The 19,920-nt window shown below is 39.0% G+C and overlaps 1 protein-coding gene across 3 annotated transcripts in view; it reads right to left on the bottom strand.

Moving 5' to 3' along the window:
* The window catches only part of LOC113425483 (amine oxidase copper containing 2), a 47,495-nt gene that overhangs the window by 23,930 nt on the left and 3,645 nt on the right, over positions 1-19,920 (bottom strand). Inside the window, exon 1 of one of the 3 annotated variants that reach the window (XM_026687657.2) lies at positions 6,275-7,958. The exons of the other annotated variants lie outside the window; for them this stretch is intronic. Coding sequence (XP_026543442.1) covers positions 6,275-7,838 — 1,564 coding nt within the window. The 5' untranslated portion in view covers positions 7,839-7,958. Of the gene's footprint in view, positions 1-6,274; positions 7,959-19,920 lie in introns of those variants that run through there. 3 annotated transcript variants of the gene reach the window in all.

The following is a 19,920-nucleotide window of genomic DNA, read 5'->3' as shown; positions in this document are numbered from 1 at the left end:
CATCATCAGACAGCTAAGGAAATTGTTTGCAACGCATGGATTACCGGATCTATTGGTCTCAGACAACGGGCCGCAGTTCACGGCATTGTCATTTGAAAGGTTCCTCGCCGAACAGAGCATAAGGCATGCCCTAACAGCGCCGGGTCGGCCGGCTACAAATGGACGGGTGGAACGCATGGTTCGGTATACGAAAGAGACATTAGATAAACTAGACACGGGTGGCATCCAAGACAAAATCTATAAAATGCTAACCAAACAACACATAACACCAAACACCACAACTAATAAAAGCCCAGCAGAACTATTGATGGGCAGGAAACTAAGGTCGCACCTGGATAGATTACACCCCACATACAACCCTGAAAAGCCAACAGACTCCTCCAGTAAGTACCGCACATTTGCAACAGGGGATCTGGTATACGCAAAAAACCTTACAGGGGACCCACTTTGGATACAGGCTAGGATAACCCAAATAACGGGACCCCGGTCATACAGACTAGAAACAGAGGACGGAAGAAACTGGAGGAGACACATAGACCAACTGAGGTCTAGAACACTAGAAAGAAATACCGACAACCCTAGGAGCGAAGGAGAAGAACACACACACACACAAGAACCACACCAAACATTAAAAGATAATAATAACCAAGCCAGAGAGGGGGGAGATCCCTCAAACACAAATGAAAGGGGAGGGGGAGACCCTCCACTAACACGATGAATAACGAAACAAAACATAACAACAAATCACCAACCAACACCACCAGTAGGCCCGTTAAGAAATCAAAATTACTTACCTGCAGACGATGTTGGAAGAAGGGAGCTGGCAGTGGAAAACCAACACGAAGCCACTCCTGGAAGAAGCAGCCGAGCCGACTCAACCAGTCCGGGTAGACCGGTTGGGAGCGGCATGGCTGACTCATCCTTCCAGGAGGCTCCACGGAGAAAGACGGGAGAAACAGCGATCCCGTCCGAACCAGCTGAAGACAACACCGCAACTCAATTGCACAGGTCAAGTAGGAACCATAGAAGCCCCACCTACTTACGTGACTATGTAACGTAGGTTGGACTAAACCAAGTGGGGAGGGGTGTTATATATTTGCATACTTGAAATACTGCATTGTGATTGGTCCGTCAATGCTGCCTTCTGATTGGTCCTAAATACTGCCTGTGATTGGTCCGTCTTGAATACTTGAATACTGTCTTGTAATTGGTCCGTCTGACGGTGGGAAGTTTAAGGAGCCGTCATTGGCCACGAGCCGCGAGCAGCTGCTATAAAAGAGGCTGCCGCAGCTCCGGTTTTGTTGAAGTTACTGAGAGCAAATAAAGACCTGAAGTCACACTGGTCTCAAGTCAGGTCTTTTCCCACGACAGAACAGTGTACTGCATGAGTCAAAAAAGAGGGCTGTGAAAATATTTACAGACCCCTCACATCCCAGACATAAACTATTTCAACTCCTTCCCTCAAAACAATGCTATAGAGCACTGCACACCAGAACAACTAGACACAAGGACAGTTTTTCCCCGAAAGCCATCACTCTGCTAAACAAATAATTCCTTCAACACTGTCCAACTGTTTACAAAGTCTGCACTACTATTACTATTAATCTTCTCATCACTTCTTATCACCCATCCCCTCCCACTTGTGACTGTGACTTTAACCTCGTTGCTTGTATCCTTACGATTTATATTGACTGTTTCCCAGTATGATTTGATTGCTTATTGTACCCTATGACTATTATTAAGTGTTGTACGTTATGATTCTTGACTCTTGACAAATGTAGCTTTTATGTACACTGAGAGTATTTACACCAAGACAAATTCCTTGTGTGTCCAATCACACTTGGCCAATAAAGAATTCTATTCCATTCCATTCTATTCTGTTCTGTTCTGTTTGGTTTGACAACAAAAGATTTCAGCGTGAGACTGATGAAATTCTGGTCAGTTTCAGGAAGCTGCCTGGAGGGATCTAATCAACTAATTTAAGGTCACACAACCGAGCTTGTCAACTTGCAGTTAACACTTTTTAGAGACATGCTGCTCTGTGGAGAAAAGTGGCTCAGGAAGAGATAGCTTGTTTTCTCATTCCTGTGAGGGGGCAAAAAAAAGGGGGAAGCAATGGGTCACAGAACGCTATTAGATAAAAATGAGACTGCAGCAACCAACAATCTTCTACTCCATTTTCGTTAATGACCAAATCACTGAAACTGATTTTAGTCTCTAAACAAGAAGAGGTGTATAAATATATGGATTCAGTTACAAAAAAAAGTAGAAACTCAGGGTTACTAAGTACATGTAGTCATAGATTAATAATGGTAATTGGGACTGGTTATTCTATCAGCAGGTAACATAGTTGTAAAGGGTGATATCATGTGATTTTGCTAACCTACAGTGGGAATTCTGCCACATTATTAAGCAAATCCTGTTGGTCATTAAGCTTGATACCACACAATTGCCATTTCTGATATCTCGCCAGCTTCTGCACTGATTTTGCTTGCTGGAAGCCTACAGTGAAGGTCACCAATGGCCATGCCATGAGTACAGAATGCTACATCATATTTGCAAGCTATTACCAAGGGCCCAAATTGGAATCACATAACTGCTGAGATGCTGTGACAGGCACAATTTTAAGAGCGAGTCATAAACCCCATTATTCAGTACTGTAACTTTGAACAGGTGCTAATTTGCTTGAACTACCTGTACAATCATAGGCAACAAAGGCCAGATTAGCTTTACTGAATTTTTATAGGCCAGATATTATTTATTTATTTAGCTATTTATTAAATTTACATGCCACTCAATTTGGGCAGATTTGAAACTTATGCAGTCAATTGTACTTTATTTATTTATTTATTTATACTAAACTCAGAAATCCACCACAGTTTGGATGCTGGATTAGGGAATATAGCCATAAAACATATATTTAATCTGTATACAGTATATACGGATAGTTCTCAATTTATAACCACAACCAAGCCCAAAATTTAAGTTGCTATGCGACAGTTAAGTGAATTTTACCCCATTTAATGACTTTTCTTGCCACTTTTGTTAAGTGAATCACTGCAGTTGTTAAATTAGTAACATAATTATTAAATGAATCTATCTTTCCCATTTACTTTGCCTTTCAGGTTGCAAAAGATGTTCACAGGACCTAAATACATGCTAGTTGCCAAGCATTCAGATTCTGATCATATAGGTCACAGGGATGATGCAACCACTTGTAAGTGTGAAAAACAATCATACATCACTTTTTTCAGTGCCATTGTAACTTCGAACAGTCATTAAATGAACGTTTGTTAGTCAAGGACTACCTGTATTTAAATACAAAAACTGCAGTTGAGCATATATTTCAACAGTTTAATCAAAGTTTAATCAAAGGGCACTAAAAAAACAAATCAGAATGAAAACAATATACGGTTATTCATTGCATAACTGTACTAAATATTTACAATACTTTTATATTTCTTTTCTATGCAAACTAATGCTCACAATGCAGACAAGCAAATTACGAATAGTATCCAAAGATACAGTGATAATAACAAACATGGATGGTTTTAAAAGTGGGGTTTACAGCCTTATATAAATCAAGGCTGTAAATAGAGATAATGGCTAATTAACTATATATTACTATAATCACTAAGCTACAACTGTTTATAGCCTTACTATCTATTAAATCAGAGAAAGTTACAATACTTGTAGAATATAGCATTATTGTGCTATATTATAATACATAATAGTTATATTATGTATTAAACTAAAAAAATCAAAATCTTTTTCATATTTTGCAAGAATTCAATGCATTTTGCAACTTTTTCTTAATGTCAATTTTTGTTCACTGACATCCTACGAATAATGTTTAATCTTGATATAAACTTGTTTTCTCATCTTTAAAGGTTCCATTTATCTTGATCATTACTGTATTAACATTTTTCAATTTCTACTGTATAAATATCACAGAACTCAGTACTTTTCTATAATGTATTTTATTATTTCAGTTTAATGTATCCATATTCTATTTATATTTCACAATGCAGTAAAACAATTAACTTGTAAAATATAGTGGTGCCATAATCTATTACTCTGATACTAAAGAATTATAATATTAAAGAAAATTAGTGTTTCTATATGCAAGTTGTAGAACAGGGGGAGGAAGGAACTCTTATTGCATAAATATCCTGCTTCAAAATTTTACCAGATGTTAGACTAGATGAACCTTGATCTGGGCCAGCAGGGTTCTTATATTCCCAAATCACTCCCTGCAGAACAATTATGTCATGACTAATAGTGATCTGATTTATTGGCATAAATCATGGAAAATATGTATTTTATAAGATTGGTTGGTTTTTTAAGCATAGCTGAAGGCATTGGAATATGTGTAAACATCCAAATACACTAAATCCAGGACTGACACAACAAAGTTTATTCTGAATTGAGTATGTGTACCATACATACTTAAATTGAGAAACTCCTTTAACTTGTTATTTAATCCTAATTAAATAGTAATTGAGAGTATATTATCCTACTGTCTCTGTGTATGGTTCTCGAGCTGCACAGTGGCAGAGAAAAAGGCAATTCAGAGGGTGATCAAGACGGCCCAAAAAATCATTGGCTGCTCACTCCCCTCTTTGGAAGAACTGTATAGGAATAGACGTAAGAGGAAGATACTTAATATATTGAATGACTCCTCTCATCCGGGACATCAGCTCTTTGAACTATTACCATCGAGAAGGAGATTTAGGGTATTAAGAACAAGGATGACCAGATTTAAGAACAGTTTTTATCCAAGTGCAGTTTTGAGTTTGAATGCAGGGTCATAAGATTTTTGTGGAATTAAATGGCTGAGAGTAATGGGGTATTTACATTTTTAAATTGCATAGAGATGATTGTATGGTTGGTTGTGTTTAGTTTAATTTTTTTTCTTTTTAGTGGTGTTTGTCCAGTTTTTACTTTGTGGAAGAGCACCTCATTTCGTTGCACCCGCTTGCGAGTGTAATGACAAATAAATTCTTATGTCTTATGTCTTATGTCTACCTTAAGGACTTTAAAAAGCTGAACCTAATAAATTGTAAATGATTGCTTCTCATTGACATTCTTAGAATTGTAGTTACTGAGCAGTCCAAGATAAGAAACTGGAACAGAAGATAAGAATATGGTAGGAGAGAGAAGGAGGAGGGTGGGAGAGGGGGGGGGTATTGATGTATGAAGAAAAGCTCATTTGACTTCAAAAGAGCAACTTCTAGAAAAGGCATACATTACTTATATTAAACTTTAGGGTTAATGAGCAAATGTAGACTATGTGTGCTTATACATGATTGCATGTTAATGTGAGTAGACAAGAAGCTAGAAACAACTAATCATGTTGGATTTAGAAATTCAAATTATTTTCATTCAGCCTAAATCATTGTTTGATTTATTTTGATATCATTGATGAATGATGGAAGTAGTGTGGTTCAGTGGTTAAAAATTTGAGCTGGAAGTGGATAAGCTTAAACTAAGTTCACTCTAAATTATGAAAGACCGTTTGAAATTACAATGACACTGAAATGACTTATGACCATTTTTTCACACATATGACTGTTACAGCATCCCCATGGTCACGTGATCAAAATTCAGATGCTTGGCAACTGACTGAATATTTATGAAAGTTTCAGTGTCCCGGGGTCACTTGATCCCCTTTCTTTCTTTCAAGCAAAGTCAATGGGGAAGCTTGATTCATGTAACAATCCTATTGCTAACTTAATAACTGCAGTGATTCAATTAATAATAGTGGCAAGAAAGGTTCTAACATGGGGCACAATTCACTTAACAATTGTCCTGCTTAACAATGGACATTTTGGGCTCAGTTGCGTTGTCAGTTGAAGACTATCTATAATAAAGTGTGTGTGAGAGAGAGAGGGAGGGAGGGAGGGAGGGGGAGGGGGGGAGAAAATGTTTTCATTGTTCAAATGGTGGCCTCTTCAGGTGCAGATACTTTACTCTGGAAATTGAATTACAAAGTTGTACAATTTGGAGAGTCAGTAGAAAATATTGTAATATTAAATAATTCTGCAGCTCATCAATATTGACTATCGGACCAAGTTGGGCAACCATCAGTTTCTATTCTGGTCTCTGATTCTACTAACTATCAAATCACTCTTTGGATTTTCCATAAGAAACCCAAACTGAGACAGAGTAAAGAACAATAAGAATAAGCAGTGGGGCAGAGAGTTACCAACAACAGTAGAAAATAGTGCAAAACTGCAACAATCAAAATTATTTAAGATTCCCAAGGACTTACCTCCAACATCTAAATCAACTTTGTAGTTGATGACATGAGTATGGATTGTACCAAGTGTGTGATCTGCAACTCTATTGCCATAATTCAGCCCATCATCATAGAAGAAAGATGAGATTATGTATCCAGTTGCTTGGACTTTGCTTTCAATGGCACCATTTGGATGAAAACTAAAACTCCAGACATAGTCATAGTTACCAATGGTAACTATAAAACGTATGACTAGTGAAGAACTAGCGAGTCCCCCATAATAGAAAGACTGAAAATTGGAAAAATGACGCCGGAAAGGGGTCCCTGTACTCTGCTCAAACACACAAATTGAGTTCTTGTGCACCTCTGGCTTGATGTTTTCAATTAAATAAACAGTATCGAGGTAAGTGGCTGAGTAAGGGCAATCAACTCCACGAACTAATGAATAAGCAAATCTTCCTATTCCAAAACTTGCATCCATATATCGGGTTATCATTCCACTAGGACTATTGGAGCCATAGATAGAAATGGCATCCTGCACACTGAGTTCATATACAATCCTTTGGTCCTTGAATCGGATATCGTAGAGATGGAGTCCCTTGTGTACATCCATCCGAAAGGCAAAACTCCAGGTTGGGGTAGTTATTTGGTTGTTTCTCACTTTGTAGCGTTGCCCCAAAGGCTCATGGTTGAAGGATCCAGGTTTTAGAGGGGGTGTTCTTGGATGAAGTGAGGAAAAGCTCCTATCAGAAGAAACCGGCTTAACTTTTGTTACAATCACCCGCTTTGCTTTGAATTCTTTTTCCAATTCTGCCAAACCGTTAAAATACTGGCCATTATAAAATACTTTTGAGACTTTCCAGTGAGAGACATTCAGACTGCTGTGGTCAACAAGCACCTCTAGTCCCACTGGATGCAAGAAAAAGCCACTTACATTTTGAAACAAGGTAACCCAGGAAAAGCGTTCTCCAGACTGAGACCCTCCAGGTACTGCGAGAATACCTTCAAAATTGCTTCCATTATGTCCAAATACTTGAGTCATAAAAGTGGGTGCCTCTAAAAATTTCTTCTCCACTAGGAATGTCCCAATATCCCCAAATTCACTGAGTAATATAGGTCTGCCATGATAGAATAATTTCTTTTCATACTTTTGCACTGTCACATCCCAATGATATGTGGGCACTGGAAGTGGCCCTACAACATACTCAGTGATATTTGGTTCTGGTTGATTTCCAAAATACACCACAGCCAATGCTTGTCGAGGAGGGCGTGGTCCATCATGATCAAGGAATTTCAGCACCTCTTCCTTGCTGGGGATATTGACATCAACATGATAAATGAAATTTTTGGAAAATACAGCATGAGAATCATCTACCAAGGGCAACTGTAGTTGCAGATATTTCACCACCTGTACCATCTCTTCTGCTGACAGGGCAGCAAATATCACATTCTTGTTCTTCTGACTTCTATCCAAGGAAATAGATGACTTAGCACCACAATGACTAGACTTCTCCCTCCTGGTCACCAACACACACACCAAGGCAAAAATTGTAACCAAAGCAAGTATAAGAAGAACAAGGAGAGCTTTTGGGTTCATTGCAAAGATATGGCTTGAAGACTCACCAGCTGTTTAAATGAAGGCAGTCCCAAAGACAATTCAATAGCTGCTAGATGGCAAGAGACTTTATCTATTTTCTGCAGGAAATGGGACCTCACTGGATTGGTTCCAAAAAGTGGAGGCTTAGAATTCATGATTTTGATTAAAAAGTAAACGCCCTTTCATGGCAGCTTTAATCTTTTACAGTGCCAAAAGTGAACAATGCATGTAGTGAAAGACTATGGATCACAAGAAAGGAACTAAATATTAAATTGAAAATAACAAATTACTTCATTTTGAAAAGATTCCTGAACTTATTGCTACATTGCTCATTTATGCATTTTTACTATTCTCCAAACAAATATATAGACTTAGTATTATTCTTAATAGAGTAATGTTGCTCTATTAAGTACACAGTACAACTGCTATTTGTACAAAACATCAAATCTCAAATGTGCATAGAAGTAAATTGGAGGATCAGCTGATTTGCAGCTGCAAAGAACTGAAGTTGGACTAGATGCTTAGGGCATAGCATAAATTAGAAGAACTAAGAACAATTGATGGACTTCAATAATAGAGTTTTTTGAAATATTAAGTTTATCTGACTGCAGAAAGTTAGAGGAAAGCTCCAGAAATGGAATGTATGGGAGAAGTGCAAGTGCTGCAGCTTCAGAAACTGCAGCCCATGCTAGAAATAAATTATTTAGGTCACTTTTGCACTGGCAATGTATTGTATTCTGTAGTCTTTCAACAATGGCTATGTCAAAATTATATTAATGAGGATGGGCTTCACATCACTTTAGGGTAGTGCTCTGAAGATGCTGTAAATCATTAGTGAAGAAACAGATTTAGAATCATTGTAAGCAAGATAAATCAGAAGGTAATGAAATTCAGAATATGTGAAGAAAAACTACCCATTACACCATGCATAGCTTACAAAAGTGGAGACAGGCCACTGATACTAATCAGGTTTCACCTGCAGGGGCAACTGGGAGGTTTTTTTTGAGATAGGGATTTGAGACTGTCTCGGCATATTAAAAAGCATATTATAATAATGTGAGGATTTAGGATATTCAGGTTGAATAAAATATATATATTAGCCAGGTATTGGAAGCAGTTTTGGAAGTGTAGAGAACAAACAAATGAACAAACAAGCCTATGGCATTGTTTGCCAAAGACCGTGTAACTTTCATCCGCTCTTTGTCCAGGCAGCATGAAAAGTCATGACATATTGAGTGTATCAATCAGCTCTAGGACAAATAACTACGTGGTTGGAATGTTCTTGGAATTTTTGTGATTTCCCTATAGAATGGCACATGAAGTTCAGGAAATTTTTATTTTTACTGTAACGTGATATATTTTCCATGGAAGATAAAAGCCTATTGTCTTTATGTAAACAAGGCTGCCAGAAAGCATTAATCTGTGAAAGGGCTTTTTTAAAACAGGCATATAAAAGAGGACTTCCATATAGTAGCTCTTAACCAGTTATCACTACATTTCTGCTACGTACTAGAAATTAAATTGTTAAAGATCATTCAAGTTCCAGGAAGTCTGTCCTGGACTTATAACTATTTTTTTAGTGGCCGTTCAAAATAAAAACAGCACTAAAAAAAGTGACTTATGATTGTTTCCCACACTTATGACCTTGGTAGCATCCTTGTGATCATGGGATCAAAATTCAGATGCTTCGCAACTGACTCAAATTTATGATGGTTGCAATACTCCAGGATTTTTTGACAAGCAAAGTGAATGTGGAAGCCAGATTCACTTAACAACCATGTTACTAACTGAACAACTGCAGTGCTTCCCTTAACAACATCCTTAACAAGGATGAACCTCATTTAACAACTGTCTTGTTTAGTAAGAGAAATGTGGGGGCTCAAATATGGTTGTAAGTCAAGGACTACCTTTCATTTAGTGGCCAGGAGTCATGCTCTCATGCATATTCCCATGCAGTTTTTTTTTAATCTCATAGTTCTGTTGCTGAAATAGAGGAAAATAAAATTCCTTAGGAAAATAAGGAAGGAATTCATAATGAATTAACTAATGGGAAAAATAAAGAAAAGGAAACTATACCAGATCCAGATGAACTGGTTGCTATCTTAGTTCTACTACCTCCAGTCTGACATCCTGCCTAGATGATAGGGGACCATTAGCATTGGAATTCTCCCTCCCTCCCATCCCTTCTCTTCCCCTTTCTGCAGGCAGATAAAGGCTGCTGCTGGGTAGGAAAGGCGCGGAGGGAAAGGGAATTCGACCAGGTGGCCAGGAAGTTGTTAGGTGGCATTGAAAAATGAGGGTCACATGATTGCAGAAATGCAACAGTGGTGCTGAGACAGTGCTGAAGTAGCTACAATTTACCCAGATTTCATTACCTTGGGGTGTATGGGATCCTGGCATTTTGTAAATTAGCCTTTTTGATATACCTTGGTTGAAAAGATTTAGACCTATCATGCACTGTTTCATACAATTAAAGGTTACCAACACAAGTGTGTGTGTGTGTGTGTGTGTGTGTGTGTAGATAGATAGGTAGATGATAGATAGATAGATGATAGATAGATAGATAGATAGATAGATAGATAGATAGATAGATAGATAGATAGACAGATGACTTCAATTTTCTGGTGGTGAAGTCTGCTACTCCTAGTTCTTCAGTGCCATCATGGACTCTGACCAGAGCCTGCAGATTGGGCCATGAACATCATAACCCCCCTGTCCAAGAATAAAAACAATCCAGCAGATTGTTCAAAGTATCAACAAATACGCTTTCTATCACACACAATGAAACGTTTTGAGTAGATCATTGATCAGTGCCTATGTGACATTGTAAAAATCAGTACCCATCAATGTGGCTTTGTCAAAGACTCTAGTATTTCTGACTCCATATTTGCAGTTAGTTTGCACGCTCATGGAGAAACACCAAGAAAAGGGGATCCCATTACATTTGGTTTTCCTTGACCTTGAAAAAACCTTGGATTGTGTTTCGCATCAATTAATTTAGTATGCATTATGTGACTACAATGTGCCTGAACAACTGATAACATGGGTATAGATGCTGTATACAAATACCAACAGTTGCATGAAAAACATTGTTGGCCTTTCTTTATATACCTTTTATTAATAAAAGGTATATAAAACATGGTGCACCCAGAAGCTCTATATGTTGCTGAATGCTGGACAGCCACCAAATGTTAATTGAATGCACTTTACATGCCATGGAGATGTGCATGCTTCCCTGGTGGTTAGGTGATTCTCTCCTTGGCTGTGTATGCTACGACACAGTTCGGAGCAAAAGGGCATTGTGTCAATATCAGAGAAAATGCAGGAGAAACGCCTACAGTGGTATGGCCATGTTCTATGACCAGCACCTCACACAGTTGCCTGTTACATCCCCTTCCACTTTAATATAAATGGCAAGCACCCCATGGAAGACAACAGAGAAGATGGCAAGATGGCCCACGGTGGCCCACGTGGTAAGATGCTAAGCCTGCGCACTACTGAGGTCAGCAGCTTGACTGTTCGATTCCTGTGAGTGAATAAACCATGTAGGGACAAGAAAGGAGCCTCTCCCAAATTCCTACAGTCATTCAAGTGTCCCATGGGTAAAGATAACACTGACTGAAAAAATTCCTTTCACAGAGGCAGCCAGCCACCTCGGTGATCCCTGGCTAACACATGCCATACGCTAAATAAATAAATAGGGAAAATGCAGGAGAAATGCCTGAAGTAGTATGGCCATGTTCTATGAGCAGCACTTCACACAGTTGCTCGCTACAGCCCACTCCACTTTAATGTAGATAGCAAGCGCCCCATGGAAGACAACAGAGAAGATGGAAAGATACAATAAATGTGGGCATGAAAATGTCCAGTTAAACACAGATGTTACATTTGATTGTGCAACATGGTGATTATTGACTTGAAAAACAAACTGCACCTGCAGGAAAAATGCTAGGGTGATTATGACGTTTGTTTTCCGATAGTTCATTGTTCCCAGTGGTGGGATTCAATTTTTTTTTACTGCCGGTTCTGTGGGCGTGGCTTGGTAGGCATGGCAGGGGAAGGATACTGTAAAATCTCCAGTCAGAGGTGGTATTTGCTGGTTCTCTGAACTACTCAAAATTTCCGCTTCCGGTTCTCCAGAACTGGTCAGAACCTGCTGAATGCCACCTCTGATTGTTCCCAGTCTTCACAATAATGTAAAAATGTTCTCCACAACAACAGTGAAAAGATAACCTTATCCACATAAAAGAGTATTGGGTTATTCCTTTCGGTTAAGATAGGCGGATGAAAGCACCGGTTATTAAAATAGGGGACAATAAAATAGTTAACAAAATTTAATAATGAATCAGTGCATTGATCTGGGTCACTGGGCATAGCTCTTGTTAAAATATAACTAGATATTATTAATAAAATAGACTCTTTGATTTATAATAGTAGTAGTAGGATGCAATAATTTCTTCCATAGAATTTCTCTTGATATGTTATAAAAAGCTAATTTTATTTCTGTGAGGGCTGCATACAATGGAACTTAAGACTGTGGGCATATTTTTCTGCTAGCTGGGATAAGATCATTGCTCAATCAAGTATACGTTTACCTTGTTTAGATCCTGCTTATTCTTCTGTTAAGATGTTATTATCTCTGTTCAATCCAAATATTTTTTCATGTATGAAACACAAATACCCATATAGGAAACATACTGTATATATGAATCTGAATTTTTAGCATGTGTTTCACTATGTTCAGGTTAGCTACTTGAGAGTAGCAAAGATGGGCAACAATTAGTTAATCTTTCCAGCAGTCATTCCAGCTGGAAGTGACCTAAAACTAACCTTTTGTTAATGGGAAAGGCAGTCACCAGAAAGGGAAAACTATGCAGAATAAGAAAATCTATTTTTCATTGTAACTTTCCAAAACTAATCACAGTAAAGGCTATTTTTTTCACAATATTCTCTTCAATCTACTTCCTCTCTTAAGGCACATCTATGTTTGCATTATTGGAATTTTCTTCCCTGTCCAGAATAAACACAATCCAAGAGAATAATTCTGCAGAGAGATTTTCTCCACCAAAGATCAGAACGAAGGAAGGCTTGGCTACTCAATGTGCTAAGCCTTGCAACTTAAAGTGAATAGATATCATTAACTGATTTTCAGTTCTTGGCATTTTATTATTTCTACTGCCAAAATATCAGTCCTTGTACATTTTTAAGAATTTTGAATCCTCCTCCAAATGCTTCTACTTCTCAGTTTGCTGGGAATTCTGAGAATTAAAGTTCCCAAACTAATGTGCCAAACTGGAGACCTCCAACATTAGGCCAAGTTAATCATTGGGAACTTTGCCCATGTGCCTCCAACTATAGAAAGAAGTTTTTGATTATTGTGTTCTATGCTATGTTTTCATGGAGCTGCTTAAGCTTTTTGTTTCTTTTTTTTTTACTTTTTAATCATTGGCCATTTTGCCCAGATAGGTGGAAGCATTGAGTAGTATGTACTTTCATGGAAGACCACCAAGAACTAATAAGGCTGTAAACTAGATTGGAAAGTTGAAATATCCTGGAAGAAGGGAATGAAAAGTTTATACTTTTGTCAAGGATGGGACACTGGTTAGCAGGGACTGGGCTCAACTTGAAGAGGACATAAACTGTTAGGTTGAATTCTTACCATGTCAGTGGTATTTCTTAATATTCCCATAAATAATTAAGGGCTAGAATTCTTTTAAAAATCTGTACTTTTTATTATGTTTACTAATTTATTGGATTCAAGGTATGGGGCAGGAAGAAGAGACAAAAGGTAGAATGCCATTTGTTTATGTTTTAGATAAAATAGCTGGTTGTGAAAGAAAAATGTGCTGGTCTTTTTAATCCACTCAGCTAGCCTCCAGTCTTGATGTTTGGGACTGAAATTCAATAGATATGAAATTAGTTGGATGCTGCTGTGAATTTCATTCTTTGACAAAGTGACTAAACTAGTGAATCAGCAAAATGCTGTGTATTCTTAGATTTCAGGAAGACATTTGTCAAAGTAGACCCCAACTTACTTCTTGCTAAGATGGAAAAATATGAGATAGCACCACCACCTGATGGATTTGTAACTGGCTGAAAACCATACTTAACAGAAGCCTGATGATGGCAGATGAGATTCTGCCGGAACGTTGCTACAACTTTAAAAGAACAATTACAATGACGTGGGAAAATACCCGAACAAAGCCGAATGCCATACATAATGGAACTATGTCTACATGGAAGGAAAAGGTCTGTTTTAGGCCCAGTACTCTTCTACATTATCATAAACAATTTAGACAAGGGAGTAGAAGGGGAACTCATCAAATTTGAAGATGACATGAAGCAACACCCCAGAAGATAGGCTTAAGATCCCAATGGATCTCAATAGAGCTGAACATTGGGCCAGGTCTAGGACTTTTCGGCTCCTACCCAGGCCTCTCTATCCCAGGCCCTTCGGTGCGGCCCATTTGATGAAATACTGGTCCCGGGCTTTTGGCTGCCTGGGACAGTTAGCCACGAGCCAATTGGCTAGCTGCCAATGCTGGCAGCCAGAAGCCACGGGGCAATTGATAGGTTTGGGAGAGGTGCTGCAGCCAAACAGTCAAGCGCTTGTTGGGAGAAGGAAGGGGAGGGGATGGAAGCTCCCATGTACCTGATCATGCCTCCCTGATAATGACCGGGAAGGGAAGAGTGGGGTGGGTGGTAAGTAAGCCGGCTTCATCCAAAAGAGTTTTTGTTTTGGGTGGGTATCCTAGCCTTAGAAGGAGAGAGGGAAGGAGGAAGGGAAGGGAAGGGGGGAGAGAGAGAGAGAGAAAGGGAGAGAGAAGGGAGAAAAGAAAAGAAAGAAAAGGGAGAGTGAGAAAGAAAGAGAAAGAAAGAAAAAGAAAGAAAAGGGAAAGAAAGAAAGAGGGAGGGAAGGGAGAAAGACAGGAAAGAAGGAAAGAGGAAGGGAAAGTGAATGAGATATGAATGGATGGATGAATAGAGGGAGGCAGAGAAAAAGGACCACAAACCCTGGCACTAGATGCAGCTTCAGAGGACACTTTGAAACAGCACAGCAATCCAGAGCTGAAAGGGACTTTAGAGGTCATCTAATCCAACTCTCTGTGCTCCAGCAGGATACCTTATGTCATCCGGGTTATTTTTGTGCCTCTAATAGAGGAACATCACCAGAAAAGGGAAGGAGTTTACTAGGACAAAGCTGCCCTGCAGAGGAAAGCAGAGATAGTCCTCAGCTTATGACCACAATTGAACCCAAAATTTTGGTTGCTAAGGAAGAGCATTGTTAAAGTGAGTTTTGACACATTTTAACTCAATCCATCCTCCAACAGTAGACGTCAATCCCTGTGGACCAGATTGAGAATTTGAGAGCAAAGATGATTGACACACTCATAAAGGTAAGGGTACCATTCAACTTACTGTATGTCCACCATTGAGCCTTGAATCTCCATCGCTAAGCGAGACAGTTGTTCAGTGAGCTTTTACCCACGATCTTTCTTGCCACTGTTGTTAAGCAAGTAGTTTCAGCTCTTAAGTAAGTCACATGGTCGTCAAGTGAATACGGCTTCCCTGTGGACTTCGTTGGTCAGGTCGCAAAAGAGGATCATGTGATTCTGGGACACAGAGTGTCATAAGTATGACTCAGTTGCCAAGTGTCCCTGTCTGAATTTGGATCTCCTGGTTATGGGGATGCTGCAACGGTCAATAAGTGTGAAAGACAGTCATAAGTCCCATTTTCCAGTGCCATTATAATTGGAATGGTTGCTAAGTAAGTGCAGCTTCCCCGAATCTTTGTTGCTAAGAGAGACATCTGTTCAGTGAGCTTGGACTCATTTTACAACGGTTCCTGCCACCGCTATAAAGTGGATTGTTGTTTAAATCAGTCAGACGATGGTTAAGCAAAGCTGGCTTCCCCAGCGTCTTTGCTTCTCACACGGTCACAAAAGGGAGATCACGTCACATGACCCCCCAGGAGGCTGTGACTGTCATAAATACAAGTCAGTTGCTACTCATTCGACTGTAAGTCACGTGACCATTGGGATACTGCAATGGTCATAAGTGTGAAAAATGGTCAACAGTGGCACTGCAACTTTAAACGGTCACTATATGATATGATCGTAAGTTGAAGACGACCTGTACTGTTTTCCAATTTGACGGCAATCCTTGATTTACGACTTGATTTAAGACTGCCAGCCTTGGCCCATGTCGTATTTCCTTACCTAAAATCGCGCTGGGGGTGTGTGTGAGGGGAGCAGCAGCCCAACTGCAGGATCAGATGTGGGGTGGGGAGCAGAATATTAGTTTATTTGATAATTTTCTTCATCTGAAAAGGGGGGAAAGTTCTGTCTCCCCACCCATTCTGAGGAAATGTAAACTTTGAGGGTGGGGAGATAACCCTAACCCTCTGAAGGGTTCAAATGCAACTGTGAGTAGATAAATAGGTATTATTTCAGTGAGAAGGTAACAGCATTCTATGATGTCATGTTGGCCACAGGATCATGAAAATATCTTTGAACAGCATTGGAATAATGAAATTGTTTATAATAAGTCAGAAACATTTTTTTTTAAAGTTGCTGGTGTACATTTTTTGTTAGAACATGAAAGTGAAAAAAGTTTAAACTCTCTCTGCCCGGGCTTGGAACAAGAATGGTATTGAGGCAGCAACTTCAAACTAATGAGGAAAGAAGGGAAATGGAGAATGTTAAGATTCCCAGTGCAATAGTAAGAATGTCCCCTCCTCATAGTCATTGTGGCCCCAAAATTCCAGACATCTGTCCAGTCTCCAAGTTTCTCCTTTTAGGGAGGTTTTTAGAAAGTGGCCCAGCTGTAGCTTCAGAGGGTCCAGAATAAAAAGATTATCTAGATTCTTTGCTATTAACTTTTAAACTAGAGCATAGCATGGTGTCAGCATCGATCAGACCTTGAATCACTTCTGAAATGGGAGATCTGCTATTTTGGTTCTCCTTAGTCTCTCGGTGGCTCACAGTCCACCAATCATACCATGGACTTTCTGGTTTTATCTGCTGAGATTAAGGATGGAGGCACTGTTCTACAGCAGTTTTCCTCTTTGCTCTGCTTAGATTGATGCCTCAGGGTTTGATGCTCTTACTATCTCTGTTTAAATGAGTTTATCTATTCCTTTGGGGCCGGGTACCATTAGTATACTAATGCTATCCAGTTGTATATATGTCTGGGCCGTCCAAGTGATGCTATCAAATCTTATCCTAGTGTCTAAATGGTATAGGGATCTGGATAGGAAAAGACAGATTCAGGCTCGATCCCAGCAAGACTAAGTGTCTCTGAGTAGTTACACTGCCCAGGCCTGGATTTTTTTCCATATTCAAGCCTAGATGTAGATACCCACATTCAGAACTGGCATGAAATTTGAGGTATTTTCTGGATTCACAGTTCTTGCCTGAAGAATATTCAGCAACTGTAATCAGGAAGACATTTACTGAGATTCATCCAATATGTACCTGCTCCTATACCAGGGCCCCCTCCAAACAGTCAATCCCATCCTAGTCACCTTGTACGTGGACTCAAAAGTGGCAATTACTTCAGAATACGACAATGGAAGCAGAGATGGGCATTCCTCAATATGCCCATATAAAATTGCTACTCCATGAATGGCATTGGCTACAATACAGCTTCTGGATGTAATTCAAGGTGATAGTCATTACCTGTACATCCCTTCATGGCATAGGTTTTGCCTGTCTGAGGGGCTGCCTATCTCCAATGGTTTCTGTCCTTCCTCTATCATCAAATAGAGCGGGCACACTCCTGGTTCTATCAATTAAACATCATCTCTTTCCTCTAACTTTCTGCAGGTCTTTTCTGGAAGAGCATCTGCCTTCTAGAACATCACCCTCCCACAGATCTATACAGTTTCCATCCTCAAAAGCTTTAAAAAGGTTTTTGAAAACCTGTTTTTTCCACCAGATCTTGGTTAGGATGGATGGCAAGGCTCCTTTAGATTTTATGTATCATTTCTATTGTATTTAATGTAGTATGCTGATGAATTTGGGCAGCCCTCTAAAAAAGGAAGGGAGAGGCTTCTGGTTGATGTTGTGGTGAGATCAGATGTGAGGAGTGGGTCTCCGCACTCCTGCACTGAATTCTCCCTGTTGGAAGGCTCTGAAAGGAGCTAAAGCCACCCTGTAGGGGTGGTGAAGAAGAGAGGGGCACCCTGTAGGTTGCAGAGAGCCTCAACTCTTCCACCTGACTCAGGCCTTCTTCCCTGTCATCCACAACAAGGAGAAAAGGCAGCCACCATGGCTGCTGTGAAGCTAGGACAGCCGAGGCACTAAAGAAATGTGCAGGAACAGTGTAGATGAATGGTGATTGGAGCTGGGTGAGATGATTCCTTTTTTAATCTAGAACCTAATCTTAAAAGGAAAAAAGAAAGAAAATCCAGGAAAAGAGACTCTTAGAACTATTTGTTAAAGCAGCGAATAATTATACGGAGAAAAATCCTAGACCCAAAAGAAATGAACTAAGGGGAGAAAACTTTTTTAAAAAATTAAAAATTGGACTTTCAAACTGGGTAGGCATTGTTTTGGAAAGGCATTATAAAATGCTGGAACTATCTACTTGAATAGCCAACTTTGCTTCCAAAAATTGAATTAAAATTGGATTAATTAATTTGTCAGATTTGAAACAACACTGAAACCTAAGCTGAGGGTGCCACCTACTGATGAATGAAACATATATCATACACCTATAAACCTGGGAAAATTTCTGATGAGAAATAAACAACATTAATCTGGAGGACTATGGTGATATGTACTGTTCTATAACTATCTACTTCATGATAACTGGAGACTATTGTAAGAATAAGGCAGACTCTTAAGTAAAGTGACTTTTGGAAAGCTGCCTAAATGGAACTGATTGAATAATCCTAAGATGTAAATAATTGTGATTAATGTACCATCGCGACTACACAACATACGCATTTGAATCGAAGCCACAGCAACCTGAAGTATGGCATTCCTCTTCATCAGAATAAACTCTGTATCATAATAATATGCGCGATCTACGTAAAATGCTGTGAGGTGAAGCTATACGCATTAACCACGATTCATGTGATTGAGTTCATACAAATAATTATCATTAGTAATGGTAATCATGGGTAATAAGGATAATCATGGGTAATGAAGGGTAATGAGGGGAAATTACTATAAATATCGAATCCCAGGAAACTCGGGTTAGATCCAACTTTATTTTGTTTGCTTAGCTATTATCTCGGACCTTGCGGACGAAGGGATAAACAATAAGCTTTTGTGTTACCAAATACTGAAGCGAAGAGTGTCTTATTTTCTCCCTGCACTTGTGCCAAAGAGTAGCTGAGATGTACTTTCTGAGGAACCACATTAGACTTGAATATATTGTTTTTGGACTATTGAGTAAGAGCAGGACTTACTAAAATAAGACAAGGTGCTCCACCAGGGGGAAATGAGTGAGATTTCAAAAGAAATGTCATTGATGTTTCAAAGCGTTAAGGATACTATGACCAAGAATCACAGAGGGATAAAGAACCTAATGCAAGGCATAAATGGGAGAATAGACAGTATCCTACAACTGATAATGAATGAAGATCAAAGAGTCCAGGAAAGAGGAGACAGCAGAAAGAATGGAGGAAAAGATAGAACAGACAAACCAGCAAATAAAGCAAGAAGATGCGAAGAAGACGATAAAGATAATAAGGACTGATTAAATAAATAAAGGGGAAAGTACTTTAAGAGATTTAAAAATGGAATCGGATAACCTGGAAGATTCTTTTGAAAGGGAGATAGGGGGTTGGGTGGACACTCTGGAGACCTGGCAGCTTAAGAGGATAGAGACAGGAGAAGTATTCAGACTGAATGGTGAAGACACAGATGCTGATAGAGACAAAGATCCAAGAGAGGAGTAGGGGAGGCAAGTCAAAAAATGAATAAGAATTAAAATATTAAAACGATCAAGAGATGATGGATAGAAAGGAATTATTTTTATTTTTTATTTTTTTCTCGTTTTCTAATATAATGATGCAAAATGATTAAAAACTAGAATAGTAGTAGAAATAAGAATACACACCTTATATAAA

Source organism: Notechis scutatus, chromosome Z (genome assembly GCF_049901735.1).
Source record: "Notechis scutatus isolate UNSWTSFEM ecotype Mainland chromosome Z, rNotScu1.2, whole genome shotgun sequence".
Lineage (NCBI taxonomy): Eukaryota > Metazoa > Chordata > Lepidosauria > Squamata > Elapidae > Notechis > Notechis scutatus.
The sequence above is the reverse complement of the archived record's forward strand: the minus strand, read 5'-3'. Positions and strand labels throughout refer to the sequence as shown.